General features: G+C 34.4%; 2 protein-coding genes across 4 annotated transcripts in view; one reads left to right on the top strand and one right to left on the bottom strand.

Moving 5' to 3' along the window:
- LOC144978016 (uncharacterized) overlaps positions 1-13036 on the bottom strand; it is a 58746-nt gene extending 45710 nt beyond the window's left edge. The window contains exon 1 of one of the 3 annotated variants that reach the window (XM_078923451.1): positions 12867-13036. The gene's annotated coding sequence lies outside the window, so the exon portion shown is untranslated. Of the gene's footprint in view, positions 1-814; positions 1099-12616; positions 12813-12866 lie in introns of those variants that run through there. The other 2 variants (XM_078923450.1, XM_078923452.1) reach the window with 2 other exon arrangements.
- Positions 13037-13267: 231 nt separating this feature from the next.
- LOC144978017 (THAP domain-containing protein 1-like) lies at positions 13268-14631 on the top strand. Its single transcript, XM_078923454.1, has 2 exons — positions 13268-13428; positions 14043-14631. The coding sequence occupies exons 1-2, from the start codon at positions 13358-13360 to the stop codon at positions 14545-14547; spliced, it is 576 nt and encodes a 191-aa protein (XP_078779580.1). The 5' UTR covers positions 13268-13357; the 3' UTR covers positions 14548-14631.
- Positions 14632-20855: the final 6224 nt, after the last annotated feature.

Raw genomic sequence — 20855 nt, 5'->3', positions numbered from 1 at the left:
GAGAGAGAGAGAGAGACCGCTTGGCTACGTCTCCGAATATAAGAATTCAGCCATATTATTGACCATTTGGGCTGAAGCCACTTTTTTCGATAATCGTCAAACTGAGGTGTGCTTTTGTCTGCTTTACCACCATCATCATCATCATCATCATTATCATCATCATCATCATCATCATCATCATCATCATCATTATTATTATTATCATAACAACCATTTGTTACTGATTTGCAAACTAGGAACTACACACTAGTGGCATGTTTGAACCGCACATGGAGGAAATAAGCTTGACCAATTATATACTCGTTGGTTTGACTCATTAACACCTCTAGTAGATCATAATGGTTTGACTCAACGGAACCGCATACAACTAACCGACTCTCCCAGAAGACAAGTCGAGTTCATTTGAATGTAATTATGTTTAATTTTTTTTTTTTTTTTTTTTTTTTAGTTAACACTAACACAGAGGATGGTTTCAGCGGCGTGGCGTATTGACGGCATATGGTGGTGCCATGATTGGAAGAAGGGAAAAAATTCTTAAACAGTGAACAAGATTAAGAGGAGAGAGCACGTGTTAAAAACTCTCTTTTTTGGAAGGGTGGGGGGGGGGAGGGTCGATGATTTCTACGAGTGTACAAAACTCACAAAAACAAATAATTCACGAAAACAACAAGCCACAACACTGAGATACAAGTCCCGTGTGAAAAGGTCTTTGTAATTAATCTTTGTCAACCATTTAAAGGATTGGATTTGGTAGATATCGCAATCAATATGTGATAAATGTAAATCAAAAGAACCTATGACAGAAATTACTTACTTTTAGTACTTGTAAAGAAAATCTGCACGGCGATGTTTCATCTCTGCACATCTTTTTATAATTTGTTTATTGAAATCTGGAATGGCATTTGGCATCTATTTCAGCTTTGTGAATTGACAGAATCATTAACGACTTTAACCGCTCCTGTTTTATTGAATTGCGCAAGAAATTTTTCACTCTTTTAAGGGTGCTAAAACAACGTTCAGGAGGTCAAGAAATACGATGGAAGTGGTTAAGGTCACTATAGCCTATCGATATCCATGATTTGTCAGTGTTTGTTGTATCTGTAAAAAGTAGACAATAAAAACAAAAGATTAAACTAACTGTGAGCCATTCATGCCTGTCATACCATGTCACTGAAAAAGAGCGTTTTCGAGATTTCCATACCTGTGTTAATTCAAAATCAGTTGGTTGGTGAGGAACTAGTCTTTTTATTTCTAATTTGTCATCTAGTGTCGATCTCCCAAACGGTCGGTGAAGTAAAGAGTCAACTTGATTCAATGCAATTCATTGTTTAACAAAACAAAACTTCAAAGTATATCTCAAATAATGGAAATCAGTGGAATACGATTAATGATTGCACAAATAAAAGGTAGATTCAGATCTTAAAGCATCACAAAGAAAAAATCACTCCACTTAAGTACTTAAGAAATCAAAAAAACACACCAAAGTATAACTGTTGACAATCTTCGCTTTCTTTCTCTGACTGACACAAATACACACGCACAAACACACACACACACACACACACACACACACAGACACAAATTATAAACACTCATACACACGTAACCATCAACTCGGCACTACAAGCAAGAAAAATGTTGGTAATTTCGTCCCCAATGCTTCGTGTTGCAAAGAATTACTTTATTCAATAATCGTGAAAAAGAGGTGGGGGGAGGGGGATTTTGATATGTCATATTTTTAAGTTTTATGTTGTTTTTCTTTGCTGCTCAGAAATAAACTTAACAATGATCAGTGTTTTTGACAGTTAATGTAATATTTTGGATGGCCGAAGTTACCCGAATTATGACGTCCAACGGTGGAGCTCTCAGATCCTGGCACAAGTCGAGGGTTTTTCCGCTATTTGAAGATAGTATAATTCGTCCCAGTTTCTCGCTCAATCAGCTGTAGCGATACTGAAGGATAGAGCATTAACTGGAGCTCGGACTGCTTTGCACCACTGTGTTTCAGTCACGAATTCGCGCAGTGATGTCACCAACACACGAGTCGGCGCAGTGCGTGAATCGGAATCTTGAATAGAGTGGAGACTAAAAAGGTAGTATGTTGTTGGCGAGTTGGCGAAAGACAATGGAGTTAAAATTTCTCAGTTTTATTTTTAATTAAATTGTGATGTTAATGATTTTTAAAAGATTGGTGTGGTTCCTGGCACCATTCGATCCAATGGCCCCACGCCACTGGATGGTTTTGAAAGATGTAGTAATATGTTTTATTCCTGAACGTAGTAGAAGACATTGTGTAAACCTAGGCCGGAGCTTCAAGAGGACGCTGATTTCATCCAGTAAATGGCTACAGATATCGGATACTAATACCCCCCCCCCCCCCCCCCCCGGTTTGCGAGCTCATTACAAGTTGAGAAATTGGGGACCAGGCACCGGTGCAGGATAAAGATATCTGAATAAGTCGTGTGCACGGAACGGTGCTAGACAAAGCAAGAAAGACAATGCAAGAAAAACAACAACAAAAAAACCATCCCAGATATTTATACTAATTACAATTTTTTGACACTGTGATGCGTAAAATGGCGCATGAGACGGTAGAAGGCGTGGACCCCGGAGGGAACAAACTGGGATCGTGGATAGCTCATACGGTAGAGTCACGCTCTCCCCGGCCAGACGGAGTTGTCGTACCAGTAAGGTCCGGGTTCAAACCTCCATCACCGCCGTGAAATTTTTATTCTCTATTGTCTTCTGGCACTTTCCTCCTCACTTCATCTCTTGTTGTTAATAAATTGTTTTGTGACTCTGTGACGTGAACAGTGGACAGACTGCTGTGATTGTGAGCGATTTGTGGCACAGTTTCACAATGTTCATGTTGAGAACGATGGGGATTGTCAATGCCTCGATCGTAAAAATACAAACAAAAAGGTGAAAATACAAAAGCAAACATTATAAGTAAAGGACATTTCGGGTTTTTAAAAGAATCTTCGCCAGTAAAAAAAAAAAAAGGAACGGTGAAAACAAATTTGTTCTAAGAGTACTATCCTGTTTGGTTGGATGAATGAAACGGCAGCAGGCAGGTGTGTTGCGTACTAGACGGAAGAACTCTAAAGATGAATGGAAAATAAAAGATATAATAGTAATAGAAATGTATTATTAGAAGTAGGAGTAATAAGTAATAGAATTAATAGTAGTAGTAGTAGTAGTAGTAGTAGTAGTAGTAGTAGTAGTAGTAGTAGTAGTAGTAGTAGTAGTAGTAGTAGTAGTAGTAGTAGTAGTAGTAGTAGTAGTAGTAGTAGTAGTAGTAGTAGTAGTAGTAGTAGTAGTAGTAGTATCAGGGACGGCTGGTAATAATGGGCAGGGTGGGCAAATACCAGCCTGTTTTTTCAAGTTATAAGCTGTATTACCAGGTCCGAAATAATCTAATTTAAATTAGATAATTTCAAAAGTTACTACTTAAACTTGATACTTCGTACTGAAATCAATTTGTGTTTATTTTTGATAGATTGCGAATCACCATGCACCCCGTAATGCATAAACCAGGATACGCTCCTGTTCTTTTTTATCACCGCCCATCCCCCCCCCCCCCCAACCACTCCACTCCGCCAAAATCGTCATCTCATCGTCTCGTCGCCTAACGGCGAACTAACTCCGATTTTTGCAGTCTGGCCTCTCTAGTACTAGGTCGGGCTAATTCAAATGTGCCCACCTTATTAACCAGTGAACACTTAATAGAAATTTTGGCAAACGAACTTTTTCTTATTTATTGCCTTACTTGTGCTGGTACCATTGATGTAATGACGTTGGGAAGGTTCCAGTATTGAATTAAATTTATTAATTTACTAATTTTATATCAATTTAGTATTAATTTGTGTTGTTTTTATATATTTGTTTATCCATTTAAATTATTTCTTTTTTCCTCGTTTTCTTTAGTGCTTCTCAAAACTCATTTATTTAAATTGTTTTCTTATTTGTTTTGTTGTTGTTGTTGTTGTTGTTGTTGTTGTTGTTTTTGGGGGGTTTTGTTTTGTTTTTTTAACAAATGAATTTGTTAGTTCTTTTTTTTAACTCTTAAAGTAATTACCGCTGTATTTTTATTGCCAGACAAAATAATTTTGCAAAACAATGTAATTTTCTATTGTATTCCCTCTAATAAAACAAAACACTTTTATTCAAAAGTCACGACTAAATAAATATATAAAATACAACCACCATTTTGGTTTTCTCAACAATTGAATTAGTATACGAGAAATACTCTTCTGAGAAAGGAGAGAGTTGAATTCTAAGTTATAGAGGAAATAAATACGTTTAAAGGAAGGGTGGGCAGATTCCGTACTTGCCCGTCCTGAAGCTAATACATACATAAGATAGTTCGTGATGAAGAGGCGGGAAGCTAGGGGTTGGTTCGGTAAGGAGTAAAGATAACACGTCGTTATTGTTGTAAGAGAGTTAACTTACAGCAAGTGGGTTTAATGAGTTCATGAATTTTGTATATCTGGTCATTATATTGAATACTAGAAAATTACTTTCTTTGATCGGTGTTACTTGGTATTTGGGGATAAAAGCATTAAGTTATAGTTGGTATTCATCATTTAGGCGTACGATATTATTTGGGCGTAGCGTATTTGTTATTTGGGCGTACGGATTATTTAGGCGTACGCCATTTGATTATTTAGGCGTAAAACTGACCTTTGGTGAAAGGAATTGTGGGACAGTTTACAATAGGATATAAAACAGTGTGTCTGATCAAACGGGGATCATTCTACCTTTTGATTCTGCATTCAACTTGACCATGAGCTGCACACATTAAACCTTTTGTGCTCACCATCATTTATTTGCTTTTACGGACTTAGAAATATTCCACGTATATTGAAAATGGTTACTTAGGCAAAATTGACTTTACATGTGGACTGATTTTACGGATTTGGAATTTATGAAACTGATTGAATTATGACCATGCTATTTGATTTGGATTTGGAATTTATCATGATTTGGATTTTGAATTTATCACAAACAAATAAAACTGTAAGAAATGAAACTTGGAATCTGGACTTTTATTTGAATGTCTTGATATTGTGCATTCAATTATCATCACCGGCCCTTGAACTCTTTCGTCATTATTAACATCTACAACACAACGCAAAGGATAATACTACCATCTATCAAAAACACCACTATACGATCACAAGCCATTACATATGTGTGCAACTACCCCACATTATGCATCTTATTTGGTGTCGTGACTCAGGATTCTTATACATGTTATTTGGTGGCGTGATACCAGGATGTAAAGATGTTATTATTCCGAACCATGGATACACAAGAAATGTATATTGTTGCAGTGTTAACATCTATTGAAGTTTTTGTGAGACTCGAATTTTGAAGTGAAAAATTGTGAACAGATAGGAAAATATCTTTATTTGGAAAAGAAAATGAATATCAATTCTGAAGGTGAAGTAGTATAATTTTTTTTGTAATGAAATGTTGAAAAAAAAATTATTGAAATTATAGATGATTCCTAAAATTCTGATAAAATACGGTTTTAAAAAAAAATTAAACGAAATAATATTGAAATTAAGAACCATAGATGGAACAAGAAAATATATTAAAAACTAAAAGCAATATATTATAGAACGGAAAAATAATAATAATAATAATAATAATAATAATAATAATAATAATAATAATAATAATAATAATAATAATAATAATAATAATAATAATAACAATAATAATAATAATAATAATAATAATAATAATAATAATAATAATAATAATAATAATAATAATAATAATAATAATAATAATAATAATAATATAATAATGATAATATCATATTGATGCTATCTATGTATTTTAAATATTTAAAATGAGGAGAGGGAGAGATGAAGAAAAATTGCAGTATTTAAATGAATATTTTAGTGCGTTTTATTTTTCAAAATAAATGAAAATGCGTTTACTTACAACCAGGCGCTTCGGAACAAATCTTCGAATATTATTTGGTACCGGTAATGGCAATGTTTTGTTAAGCCCAGTAACAAAGATGTGTCAATTTTTATTTCAATTTTTGTCTGTTACTGTTGGAATTACATAGACAGTTGGTCATTCTTTAATGTTGTTATGTTTTCATTTTCTGTCAAAATGACTCAAGAAGATGATGGCAATAATAACACGTACATTATAAGTTTTGATAATTGAAAAATGTCTTATGGTATTTATTGTTATATTACAACATCATTGATTATATTTTTCTCCCGTCAATAGGGATGAATTGGTAGGTTGATATTGACTCTTTGAGATTCATGGGTTCATGACAAAGAGCAACGTTTTATATCTGTTTGTTTTCTTGGTAATAAATGTGTGGTTAACGCAGCCAAGTAATCGACAACAGAGCTTATTTAGTTGTGTAATGAGACATGGCGTTATAATAGATTACATAAGACATTTGGATTTTATCACTGGAAATTAAGTTGAAATGATTCATGCGGAATATGAGTCAATCGTTGTTTAGTTTTGTTTTGAAACGCGTTTCATCGTGATTTTTAAAAGGAGACATATTCTCATAATAACGGAATAACGGACTTTTGGTTTAAAGTCGGAGAACAAATAAAATGACGGAGTATTAATTATTATGAAAGACTATTGTCTTGTAATGGGAGTTAAAATGTTATTACGGAAGAATAACAAAATATTGAAAATGCATTATCATGTCATGTGAGCTGATAATATTTGTGACACAAGTGGTTAACTTGTTAAGAATCAGCGAATTATAAGTAACCCATATGGTAAAATGCTGTATATGCATATTGGGTAAATAAGCGCAGTGATGTAAGACGCGGTAATTAAAGTGCACACGGTTTAAATTACGAGACGCAGGAATGAGGCGTTCGGGAATATTTTATTTTGCGTTTGATTAAAGCGCTTGGTTTAACATTATGAAATGATGCAGAAGGCGGAGAATTTTTATAAATACGATGCGCGTGGTTAAAGCGCACACAATTATCAATGCTATATTAAGAGGCGCGAGATAACGTCGCAATGAGTTATATGAATATTTTTATAAGCCGAGGGCAAAGGCGCGAAACATTGAATTTTTATTGACCAGAGTGTATATCGTTTCTGCAAATATTTTGATTATCATATTTTTCTCCTATAGATTCGCTGTTGTAATTGTAATCAATATTTACTGCGTGGTTTGAATTTAACATTTATATCATAAAGTGTGTAACTGAGTTGAAGAAGAAGTTATGTTCAATTGTCAAATCTTAAGTGTGTAATCAATCGGCAATCAGTTGAAATGGTAGGAAGTGCTACGATAACATAAACAAAATCATATTTCATTAAATTAGGGATTTTCTAAGGGGAATAATTCGAGTTAATCAAAGGCAGAAGTAGTGTTTGCACTAAAACATGATACAGTCATCACGAAAGAGGACACTTGCAACCATCAGTCATAACGGGAACGCTGATGACAACGACAGAGGCAACTCAAACACAGCCACAACAGAGGTCGGGAAATGTCCTAATCCCTTTGGTCTATCCACGAATACATTAAAATGGAGTAACAATCTCGACTACGCCATTGATACGTCCAGAATCAACACAATCTACAGACTACAAATACACAGCAACCTCAATTACATCGTACCTTTCAACTTATACAAACTTGACAGAATTCATAAAATAATATCTGTATCAACACAGATTTCTTCCATGAACCTTTTTTATATTTACATTCTTTATTGAACAAGTGGATTACTTGTATTTACTTCTACGACAACAATACCCAACGATGTACGATGTCAATAATTACATAAACGTTCAAGATACGATTGTTTTTACAAAAATGATGTCCAATTGTGAACAATACTACATCCTTCGTATGCAGTGGTGAGCGTATTCAAATTTAAACTTATGTCAATATACAAGTGTGCAGCACCCATATCTACAACTTATAAACATTGAATATTATAATAAAGCCTGTCTTAGTATCATTGTAAAAGATAAAGGCTATATATGTATATAAGACAATGCAGGAAAAAGTATCGCAAAACGCCACATGAGCGATTTCCTTGGATTCATTATCGTATGATATTCAACAACCTGCGTTCAAATAACGAAAATATTGTTGACCTTATTCGACCCTACTACATACACTACTAGACTACGTTATTGTTACATCATCTACCTGGTGTGTGGACTCACATCACCCACCGGTACTCTACAAGATTACATCATCTACCTGGTGTTTGGACTCACGTCACCCACCGGTACTCTACAGATTACATCATCTACCTGGTGTGTACTCACATGCCACCTCATCAAAACTCGATCAACAAACACAGACAATTACAATACACGACCTCTGTCGACTACTACACACGAACTCTTTGTCAACACATGGCTGAGTTCACAACTTTCTTTTGACTTGCTGGATAAGTCAAACTTCATTTAAATTCAAGATCTCGCACACAGTTAATCTTGAATTTTTACAATTTCATCTACAATGAGACTCAACGTATACACAAGACAACCACAAATATCTACGAGGAGAATCGACCCAGATGCCGGAGATGAATGGATTACAGCGACGTCACAAGACCAAGAAACAACCCAACAGGTTAAGCATACGTTTGCTACCTGTAGAGTCTTTTTTCGTCCCAAATTCAAAAGACTCGAACAAATACAACACACTAATTACAAAAGTTGGTCACTTTAGTAACAGCCCACAATCACATACTGTGTTAGATTTTACTTATTTAGTTATTTACACTGTACTAAATATGAATAAGTCGGACAGACTAATGACTGATTATTTACTAAACACTAAATATGTGATGTGAACAAGTCGGACAGACTAATGTCTGATTATTTATTAAACACTAAATATTTGAATGTGAAGACATTATGGTGATAATTCGAAGACATTTACAGAGGAAAAAGTTTTTAATTAATTAACAATAAATAAAGTGAATTTATGACACTTGGGCTATTCAGTGACCACAACACACACAACAATGCAACACGTGGACTAGATGCAAACACCTCAACTCTTATAGTTGATATATTTTTTTCATGACATGAAAACTCATTCTTAATGGAGACAATGACTTAATTAACAATTACAGACAATTTTTACAGGATGACCATTCTCAAAACGAACGGATTACTGAGAAATGTGACCTCTGATGGATGACCACAAAGAACAATTTGATTTCAATGTAGTTGTAAACTACACCCTCATGACTTAAAAAGCTTAAAAATTGAAACACCAACAATGAACAATGAATGATAATAACTTCAACTTGAATTTTAAAATGATGATAATGCTATTATTATGATTTATTTTTAAATCTTTTTTATTACTAATTGAAATATAATTCTTCGTATTTGAATCTAGATGTCTATAAAACATTATTTGTACCACATATTATAAGTTGGAATTAATGTAATAATGTTGTTTAAATGGAATCATACAATATAAGGGAATGTACAAGGTACTGGTTTTGATATGTCAGGAAATGAGTAGACATACATGGAAGCTGAGATTATCACCCATGTCGTATAGAGTTGAATTTGAGATTGAATAAGACAACGTGAGTATATCACAAATGGAAATTGAACCATTCTTTTTCAAGCAAGAATATGGATATATGATGAAATATGACGGGAATTAACACTTGTATTGCTATGAAGATGGAATTTAAGATGAAAAGATAATTTTTCTTTGAACTTTTAATTAATTGATATTTTACGGTCGATGTTGTAATACCTTAAAAAGTATAATCGATATTTATATATCTAAATTTCAATCATCTTTGGTGTTGGTAAATTTAAATTTTAATCACTTTTAATTGATCATTATCTTATTATCGATGTTGTAATACTTTAAAAACTATAATCGATATATACATAGATGTTGTAATCAACTTTGATGTTGATTTATCTCAAATTTAAACTTTTTAAAATATTTAACTGGCATAAGTGTTGTCATTTTGATAAATTATTTCTTACATTTTATTATCTAATTCTAATTAGACGTTGCTTATAGATTGATCTCTTACTGATTTTTTTTTTAATTGAAATTGTTTTTAACTCAATTTAAATTCTAAGAAAGGGGCGTATGTAAGAGAGTTAACTTACAGCAAGTGGGTTTAATGAGTTCATGAATTTTGTATATCTGGTCATTATATTGAATACTAGAAAATTACTTTCTTTGATCGGTGTTACTTGGTATTTGGGGATAAAAGCATTAAGTTATAGTTGGTATTCATCATTTAGGCGTACGATATTATTTGGGCGTAGCGTATTTGTTATTTGGGCGTACGGATTATTTAGGCGTACGCCATTTGATTATTTAGGCGTAAAACTGACCTTTGGTGAAAGGAATTGTGGGACAGTTTACAATAGGATATAAAACAGTGTGTCTGATCAAACGGGGATCATTCTACCTTTTGATTCTGCATTCAACTTGACCATGAGCTGCACACATTAAACCTTTTGTGCTCACCATCATTTATTTGCTTTTACGGACTTAGAAATATTCCACGTATATTGAAAATGGTTACTTAGGCAAAATTGACTTTACATGTGGACTGATTTTACGGATTTGGAATTTATGAAACTGATTGAATTATGACCATGCTATTTGATTTGGATTTGGAATTTATCATGATTTGGATTTTGAATTTATCACAAACAAATAAAACTGTAAGAAATGAAACTTGGAATCTGGACTTTTATTTGAATGTCTTGATATTGTGCATTCAATTATCATCACCGGCCCTTGAACTCTTTCGTCATTATTAACATCTACAACACAACGCAAAGGATAATACTACCATCTATCAAAAACACCACTATACGATCACAAGCCATTACATATGTGTGCAACTACCCCACAATTGTGATAGTCTAATGAATGCATGAGGAGAGATTGGTAGCATTATTTTGTCTTAATTGTATTGTGTGAAGTATTGGCGAAAGCCTAAGATTAAATAAACTTTGTTTTTGTTTGTCTTATTTTGACTATGGAACTGATTCTTGTCATAGCAGACCTGCCTACTTGAATTAGGAAAATAAAAATCGTAATTTTCAGGGCTAATAAAATCGTATATATTTTAACTACCCTTTAAAAAAATCACCGGAATTTTTGTCTGTTTTGATAGATATCAAATTTTTAAAAACGAGAAAAAATGATTGGAAACGTAATAATGATGGTGATGGTGGTAGTGATAGTGGTAGCGGTGGTGGTAGTAGTAATGATGGTGGTGGTAGTAATGATGATGGTAATATTATTATTGTTATTATTATTATTATTATTATTATTATTATTATTATTATTATTATTATTATTATTATTATTATTATTATTATTATTATTATTATTATTATCATCATTATTATTGTTATTGTTATTATTGTTATTATTATTACAGTACTACAATAGCAATAAAAACAATATCAACATCATCATACAATTTCCGTCATCGTCTCCACAACTATCATTCTAACCAACAGCACCACCAAAACCACTACCAAAATTACATCCTCCTCCTCCACCACCACCACCACCGCTACCACTATTTCAACTCACTACCACCACCGGTACAATCATTCTAACCACCAAGAGTGCAGTAAAATGATGCAATTTGAGCTCTGAATGAAACTCGTGTCATATCGCTGTTGTTGCTTCTCGATGAAAACTTTAAGGTTACTACATACTACTGAAAACCAGTAATGTAACAGAATTATTAATCTCGCCGTTGAGGGATTAAAGCATCTCTTTAATTTTTCGAGTGAACGAAATGGACTTGTATTGTCAAGGTGTTGTCGCATTATGTCTCGTCGCTTTATTTTTTTGTTGTATTCTCTTTCGTGATTCATTTTTGATTACGTTTGGAATAATTAAAATCTACTGGTATTGTCATTTCATTGTGAATGTGATTATTTGTGGTTGAAATATTATTTTTTAAATGTGAAAAAATAATAATAATAATAAAAAAAAAAATAAAAAATTAAAAAAAAAAAAAAAAAAAAAAAAAAAAAAAATATATATATATATATATATTATATATATATAATATATATATATATATATATATATATATATATAATATTTATATATAAATATATATATAAGTATATTTGAATGTAATAGTAGTAGTAGATATGATAGTAGTATAGATAGTAGTAGTCAGTAGTAGTAGTGTAGTAGTAGTAGTAGTAGTAGTAGTAGTAGTAGTAGTAGTAGTAGTAGTAGTAGTAGTAGTAGTAGTATAAGTAGTAGTAGTATGTAGTTAGTAGTAGTAGATAGTAGTAGTAGTAGTAGTAGTAGTAGTAGTAGTAGTAGTATAGTAGTAGTAGTAGTAGTAGTAGTATAGTATAGTAGTAGTAGTAGTAGTAGTATAGTAAGTAGTAAGTAGTAGTAAGTAGTAGTAGTAGTAGTAGTAGTTAGTAGTAGTAGTAGTAGTAGTAGTAGTAGTAGTAGTAGTAGTAGTAGTAGTAGTAGTAGTAGTAGTAGTAGTAGTAGTAGTAGTAGTAGTAGTAGTAGTAGTAATAGTGGTGGTAGCTTTTCTATCCACCTTTCCGTGAATATTTCAATGATTATGTTTTGACTTACCAGGCTTGATAGTGATGAAATGAATCGACAATGAATCTGGAGCGAGCACAAGCTTCACGAATACAAAAAATCCATACAATGATCACATATTATCTAGTATAGTAGGTTGTAGAATGGCTCGTCACTCACACTTTGGACAATCGGTTGACCGGTAGCGACACAGTCTGCTAACTACTACTTTTGTCGAGAGAGAGAGAGAGAGAGAGAGAGAGAGAGAGAGAGAGAGAGAGAGAGAGAGAGAGAGACCTACCTTTTTGCCTTCTCACGTTTCCTCGGCCTTGGATTAACAATGGGCGTGTATCGTGTATCGTGTGTTGTGTGTTGTGTGCTATTCAAGAAGCTTATAATAATATGAACTGGAGTGAGAGGCGGTGGCGTCACGCGTGCCATGCAAGGAACCATCGCCGCCATGCCCATTGTGGCATGATAAGGCTATTTTGCTTTGGGGCAAACAATACCGACATGGGTGTGTGTGTGACCTCATACTTAATTACAATTACAAGCACACTTTGATACACAGCATCTTTATTTTGTTTATCTGCTGAGCACACATTTACTTATACGATTATTCACTGTTGTTTCTGTTTTTTTTTTCATTTGTCTTGGTCAAATATATATTTAAAAGTGCAAGTAAAGCTTGTATTATAAAATTCAGGAATTTTCTTTGAGACTTCAAGGATCCACATACTGACGTTCTCGGGGAAAAAAAAAAACCTAATTAAGCTTGATTGCTGAGAAAAGATGGTTCACACGTGTGTTGTCACTGGTTGCCATAACCGAAAACAAAAGGATTCCATTAGGAGTTTTCACTCGTAAGTCACGGATGTTTGTTAGCCCATTTTATCTCTAAAATCACTAATTTGCTATCAATATTCAATCATAGTCCTCTTCCTCCTTTATCCCCCTCCTCCACACATCTTCTCTTTACTCACATTCTCTCACTGTACTCAGGTGTAAAATGAGTACCTGGTCGTTTACAGCGTTGTCTTTGTCCGAAAAATTGTAATATCGCCTAACAGGCGTCATGTTCCGTCCTACATGTTAAATGTTGCTGTTGACCAGGAACCCCTTGTAAAGCGCTTTGAGCACATTTAGTGGATATTGCTCTATATAAAAGCTCAATTGTTTTTTTTTAGACCTTCTTCTGTTATTCACTTTTCAGATGATAATTCAACGATAATGACTTTGAGTCGATAGACACAAGCTCTTCTTATCGGCTATATATTTATGTTTTAATACAGTATAATATAATCTGTAGTAGTAACGTTTTGCCGTTCCCGACAATCAACGTAACATATTGTTATCTGTCTTGTTATTTCCACTATTTGTACACGTGTATATCTATCAACATTTAATTCATTACTATTGTACAGCTGTTATCTAGATTGTTACTTTTACCGAGTATAAATACAAACTAATATTTCAGGTTCCCCTTTTCCGACCCCGAGCGACTCATTCAGTGGATTAGCCGCGTGTCACGCCAAGATACATGTGGAAACCCATGGAAACCTACAAAATACTCTAAGATTTGCAGTGATCACTTCGTTCCTGGAGATTATGACCTTGACACTGAAAGAAAAGTCTTACGCAATAGTGCAGTTCCGTCTTTATTTCCTTCCCACCCTAGTCATAAACAACCAACACCTAAACCTCGTCGAAAATCCCCCAAAAAACGTTCTTTTCAAGCTGACGTCAACTGTACTTTCAACTATGAAAGTGACACAGAGGTGTCGGCAAAATGTAGCAGAGTAATGATTGACCATTGCTATACAAACCAACCAGTTGAAACGAATACAGAATTGGAAAATTTAAGAGACAATCTTGAAAAGGCTAAGTCAGTCATTAAAGAGAAAGGGAAGACAATTAAATGTCTTCGCCAGAAATTAAAGAGAAGAGACGCCACCATATCGAGCATCGAGCATCCTAGATGAAATTTATAAACTTTTTGGTGCTATTCCACATGTGACGCTCACCATCTCACCTGACCGCCTGAAAAGCTGTCCTTGAATTCAATAAAAGAGGAGAAACCATAGAATTAAAAGGGTAAATTCCTTTCGAGAAACTCAAAACCACTCAAGGCCGCGTCACATTTATTCAAAGTCAATTTAGATAGTAACGTCTTTTCGCAGAAAAAAAATAAGAGGAGGTGAAGTAGAAAATGAGATGCGAGGGAATCACAATCACAATATGTTCCTTTCTTTTTCGTTTTATCTTAGTTATCACAATGTGTCATTATTATTATTATTATTATTATTATTATTATTATTATTATTATTATTATTATTATTATTATTATTATTATTATTATTATTATTATTATTATTATTATTATTATTATTATTATTACTATTATTATTATCATCATCATCATCATCATTATAATCTTGTGCTCATCATCATCATTATTATTATCTATTTATTTATTTATTTATTTATTATTATTATTATTATTATTATTATTATTATTATTATTATTATCATTATTATTAATATCATCATTATTATTATTATTCATCATCTCCATCGTCATCATCATTAAGGGAAGTGAGTAATCAGCAATGTTTATCTTTATCACCATTTAATTTACTACTTGAATGCCTGCAAACTGAAGTACTTTTACCAAACATAATCTATGTAGCTAGTGTAATATTGAACGTATGAATACTAAAGGTAGATTCCATACTTATTAAATGCATATTAATATTATGTTTATGAACTATGATTGAAAAATAGATGGCATACGACGTGTCATTATTTGCAGGTCTGACAACCCAATTCCTTATGGGCTCTTTGTTGTAATGGAAATCTCAACAACAACAAAATGACCCAAAATATTGTCCATGACAACAATATTAAATTTAATTAAATTGAGCTTTTATATAGCGCATTATCCACTATACGTTCTCAAAGCGCTTTACAAGGGGTCCCTGGCCAACAGAAACATTTAACATTTAGGAAGGGACATGACGCCTGTTAGGCGATAATATTATTTTCCGGACAGAGACAACGCTGTTAACGGCCAGGTACTCATTTTACACCTGAGTACGGTGAGAGAATGTGAGTAAAGAGCCTTCTCCAAGGAATCAACTTAACTATGCGCCGCGTGAGGTTCGAACCCAGGACCATCTGATCCGAAAGCGAGTGCCATGCCACTAAACCACACAACCGCACAAATTGGATTTAATAGTCTGATGTCACGTCGCCCAGCAACAGCGGCCTTTGTGGTTCTAACCAAAGAAAATCGGTATTTTGTATTCTTCATGCTGGTTAGAACTTTTCATGTGTCTTTTGATCAGAATGTGTAAAAGTCAAAACATGATCAGATTTATAATGATTTTTTTTTTCCTCTGGATACGCTTTTATGCTCGGCGGAGAAATATTATTTCATAAGGGCGCTTTGTTTTGTGTGTTTTTGAGGGTTTTACGGCGCTTGCAACACATTAAGGTCATATCAGCGTCAGTAAAAAGGGAAAAAATGGGATAGTAAAAAGTTCTAGAATTACAATTAAAGCATCCAAGAATAAGGCAGACAAAGGGGAATTGGTTCAAAAGAGAACAGATGCAGATTCCAAGAGCACACTATCAGTGTACTTAAATTGAGATCATCTAAAAGTCTCATCCAGACACAAGCACAGGTCCCCACTAAGAGGAATACACTCAAATGTTTACAAATCATAGATCATATATAATACATAAATAAAACATAATAGAGTGCATAACAGAGAGATGATTTACAAGGAAAACTAACTATACATTTGATTGTTTCCCTCCCAGCCAAGATATCCGGCCGGGGCCAGGACAAAACCAAGTAATCTCATTCCAAGACAAAGACAGAAAGCATGTTGGAAAACAGACATAGTGGGATAGAAGACATTGTATGTCCCTCCCTGCCCGCTATGGGAGTCATAAGGGCGTCTGCCATCGTTCCGATAGTTTAGAGCCAGTGTTACTAAGTTACCATGCGTCATTACGAGGGAAGTGACGTTACGACTGTTGAAGCGTATTAGATCCATAAGCGGGTTCGGATGTTCGGTGTCATATGATCAACTGGATTTTTAAAAATAATTAAAGTCAATCATAGCTGTATAGATAGTATGCGTTTGGCTAAGAAGCTCATAACATTGCCATCCGGAAGTATAACGGACCAACACACAAAACTATGTGTAACCATGAACTTTTATAGTCGGGTTAATACAGTTCAGTGAGAAGTGTACTCATAAATGCGGATGGCAAAAACTAATAACAAAGACCCGAGTGACATCATCTTCTAACTATCTATAGATGGCACCACCCCTCGTTATCTCTCAACGAATGGGCATGATCTATAGATAGTATGCGCTTGGCTAAGAAGCTCATAACATTGCCATCCGGAAGTATAACGGACCAACACACAAAACTGTGTGTATCCATGAATGTTTATAGTCGGGTTAATACAGTTCAGTGAGCATTACTCATAAACGCGGATGGCAAAAAACAATAACAAAGACTTGAGTGACGTCATCTTCGAACTATCTATATTAACTTTCCATGTGCTCGAGGTCATTGGTCACATTGCAAAATGTGCTCAAAGTGACCCACTTAGTGAAAAGTGTTCACAGCTTTTTAGATATCTAACATTACTAACATCACGATTGGTCACTTGATTCAGCTTGACACATGGGTATGTTTATAACATTTGTAAACAAAGCAGCATGTTTACATTTGTTAAGAAATATCCAATCGTTGGGCAGCAACAAACCATGTGATTGCTGGATCGCTCCCATTTCGTAACAACAACAAACAAACAAAAACTAAAAAGGATCTGACGTATTGGCGTTAAAGTAAATAAATAAAAAACCCGACCGGTGAATTTCCGACTTTATACGTGCGGCTATGTGGTCTAGTGGTATGACACTCGCTTTCTGATCGGAAGGTCCTGGGGTCGAGCCTCGCTCGACGCATAGTTGAGTCCTTGGAAGAGGCTCCTCATTCACATTCTCTCACCGTACTCAGGTGTAAAATGAGTACCTGGCCGTCAATAGCGTTGTGTCCCCAAAAATGTAATATCGCTTAACAGGCGACATGTCTCGTTCTATATGTTCCCTGTTGCTGTGGGACACTTTGTAAACCGCTTTGAGCACGTTTAGAGGATATCGCGCGATTTAAAAGCTAAAGTTATACGAGCTCGATGGACACCCTGAATTTAAAATGTGACTGGAGAATAATAAATGAAAGTGAGAAAGAAAAGAATTTATAAGTAACGTGAAAACATTTTTTTATAAATCAGCATGGTTGGAAGTGTGAGTGGCCTTACCAGTGAGTTCAAATTTGAATATTTCATCTTCATAAGCGGTTTTCTGCACAGCTTGCTGCCGCAATATTAGGGAACATTTTCTGATATGCATCGCAACTGCAACCGCAATATCTGCACGTCTTGCAAAATTTTGACAAATTCTTTGATTCTTTTTCTTTTTGTTGCGAAATTTGCGTTCCCCGCGGTGATGAAGATTTTTATTGTAATTTTGTCTTTCCAACTTTGTGCCTAGAAATTTCCAAATCAGGATAATTGCTGGCAAAATTTGCCATTTTTTCTCCCATAATTGCGTGATTCCGCGGGGATATATCTTATTACATGTGGTTGTTAGGTGTGATACAACGTATTTAGAAACGTTCAAAGTTTTTGCAAAATGTACTTGTTTTATTCTGCAAAATTCATCATTTACTTTGGAAAAATTTGAAATATTTTTTTGCAAAATACCACGGGGTCAGTACAACGGGCTCAGATGCAACGGAACTCGGCCACGACGCGGTAATATTTCTTGGAGCTCGGCTACAACGGGTGTGTGAGTTGTAATTTTAGTACATATGTGCCGCAGAAGTGGTATGTACCCAGTTGATAGGTGTACGACTCGTGACTGATTAAATAACTATGCGAAGTCTGGACCTGTCTTTTCTTTTCAGTGGGCTGGTCCGCTACTTACTTGAGTATCGAAGTGCACTTAGTATTAGTAGTAAGGAAAAGGAAGATGGTAGAAATTAACCAGCATTGCGCTGTTCCAACTTTAACTTAGGGAGATAACTCAAGATGTTCCTTGCATTTAAAAAATCATCAGTATTACCTCCCTTCAAGTACAATATACAAGGATATAATATAATAAAATAACGGCTACGTTGGGTTTTTTGTTGTTGGTGAATATAAGGGTTTTACGGCGCTTGCAACACATTTAGGCTACATCAGCGCCAGTAAAAAGGAAGAAAATGGGATAGTAAAAAGTTTTAGAATTACAACTAAAGCACCCAAGAGAAAGTAAGATAGGGGAACCGGGAACAAATAGGGATCATACAACGAGGATTGTTGTTGTTGCCGGTCTTGCCATCCTCACTGTATACAAGTTCCATTGTTCGTGGTACATAATTCTTGTCTTAGGCAGCTCAACATTTTTGTTTTTGGTAAAAATCAAGTTACAGGTCTGAAACTTGGTCAAAATCAAAGTAAGAAAAGACAAGAGAAAGTCACAAAATTAACCTGGCCCATTTCTTCCACTGTGTTACTAATACTAATATCAATAATCGCAGCACATTTGGGACAAATGATATGATTCCGAGAATTTGAAGCTGACCCACAGTGGCCTTCTGTTTGCGACACATTTAGGTCATATTAGCGCCAGTAAAAAGGAAGAAAATGGGATTGTCAAAAAATATATATACATATTTACAATTAAAGGATCAAAGAAAAAGTAAGACAAAGGGCAATTGGTTCAAATAGGGAACAGATGTAGATTCCAGGAGCACACCACCAGTGATCTTACTTTAAGATCACCTATAAGTCTCATTCAGACACCAGTACAGGAAAGTATTAAAAAAGGAAAACACACTCAAACGTTTACAAGATAGTTAAAGACAAAAAATATAGGAGACACAATGTTTGTCTTCAAGGGTTTTACGGCGCTTGCAACACATTAAGGTCATATCAGCGCCAGTAAAAAGGAAGAAAATGGGAAAGTAAAAAGTTCCAGAATTACAATTAAAGCACCCAAGAAACCGTAAGACAAAGGGGAATTGGTTCAAATAGGAAACATGTAGATTCCAAGAACACACTAGCAAAATACTTTGAGATCACCTAAGACTCATCCAGACACAAGCACAGGTCCCAACTAAGACTAAGAGGAATACACTCAAATGTTTACAAATCATATAGAATACGTAAACAAAACAATACAGTGCATAACAGTAACAGAGAGATGATATACAATACAAGGAAAAAAATATCCATCTCCCAAAACTATAGACTGTAACCCTCCCAGGACAAAACCAAGTCACCCCATTCCAAGACAAAGACAGAAAGCATTAGTCCGTTTTCTTAGCGGCAAGTTCCGTGCGTTTTGTGCACTTTTTGTAACCAGCAAACTAAGTATACAAATTGGTGCAGAAAATTATGAAGATTCGAAAAATAGGTGGCTCCAAATACCATTTTTATTGAAAAGACCTTAAAATTTGTCGTAAAGTCTAGTGAAAACGCGCACTTTGTGACGTTTTGGACTACAAATTGGTGCAGATAATTATGAAGATTTGAAAAATAGGTGGCTCCAAATACCATTTTTATTGAAAAGACCTTAAAATTTGTCGTAAAGTCTAGTGAAAACGCGCACTTTGTGACGTTTTGGCGCTCGATGACAAAAGTATTTAAAAAAAAAAAATTCTCACCCATTAAGAACATCTTGATGTGTTTTTGATCGTGGACATATGTTTGTTTTAATGTTTTCCATTATTATTTACCAAAAATATAGCTTTTAATTATTTTAAAACATTTTTTTTTGGTCTTCTGACCGCAGAAAAAACCCCAATAAAAATTGTCCTTTTTTGCCCGTGCAACAAAACTATGAGTCATTAGGTCGACCTATCCTTTACTAAGTATGTACTAGGATGTCTTAGCGCCTTTAAACGAAAAAAACAACAAAAAGAGACTAAAAAATATATTTAAAGCAGTTAAAGAGGTTTCTTTCAACCATTGTGTACAGTACAATAATGCTAAATCGAAATGCGGTTTTGTCATCTGTCACCGCCTCTCCCTTCGAGATAACGACAGCTCCATCTACCGACAATGGCATCATGTGTTGTCTAAAAAATAACTGAGAGAATAAGTTTTGTCTTTTGAACGATGTCAACAAACTACAATTTTATTTTGTGCAATCGATATTCATTGAAAAGGTAAGGAACAATCTTTTTCATCTATTATAAATGTTTTATATCATCGTGATGT

Source organism: Berghia stephanieae, chromosome 8 (genome assembly GCF_034508935.2).
Source record: "Berghia stephanieae isolate SIO BIC M18660-M18661 chromosome 8, UCSD_Bste_1.3, whole genome shotgun sequence".
NCBI lineage: Eukaryota > Metazoa > Mollusca > Gastropoda > Nudibranchia > Aeolidiidae > Berghia > Berghia stephanieae.
Note: the sequence above shows the minus strand (reverse complement) of the source record. Positions and strands in the feature narration are given on the sequence as shown.

Excerpts from the sequence above, each read along its gene's own strand:
- LOC144978017 (XM_078923454.1), top strand. The coding sequence starts at position 13,358 with ATGGTTCACACGTGTGTTGTCACTGGTTGCCATAACCGAAAACAAAAG. Across the intron at positions 13,429-14,042 it reads TCCATTAGGAGTTTTCACTC|GTTCCCCTTTTCCGACCCCG; the intron begins GTAAGTCACGGA and ends CTAATATTTCAG.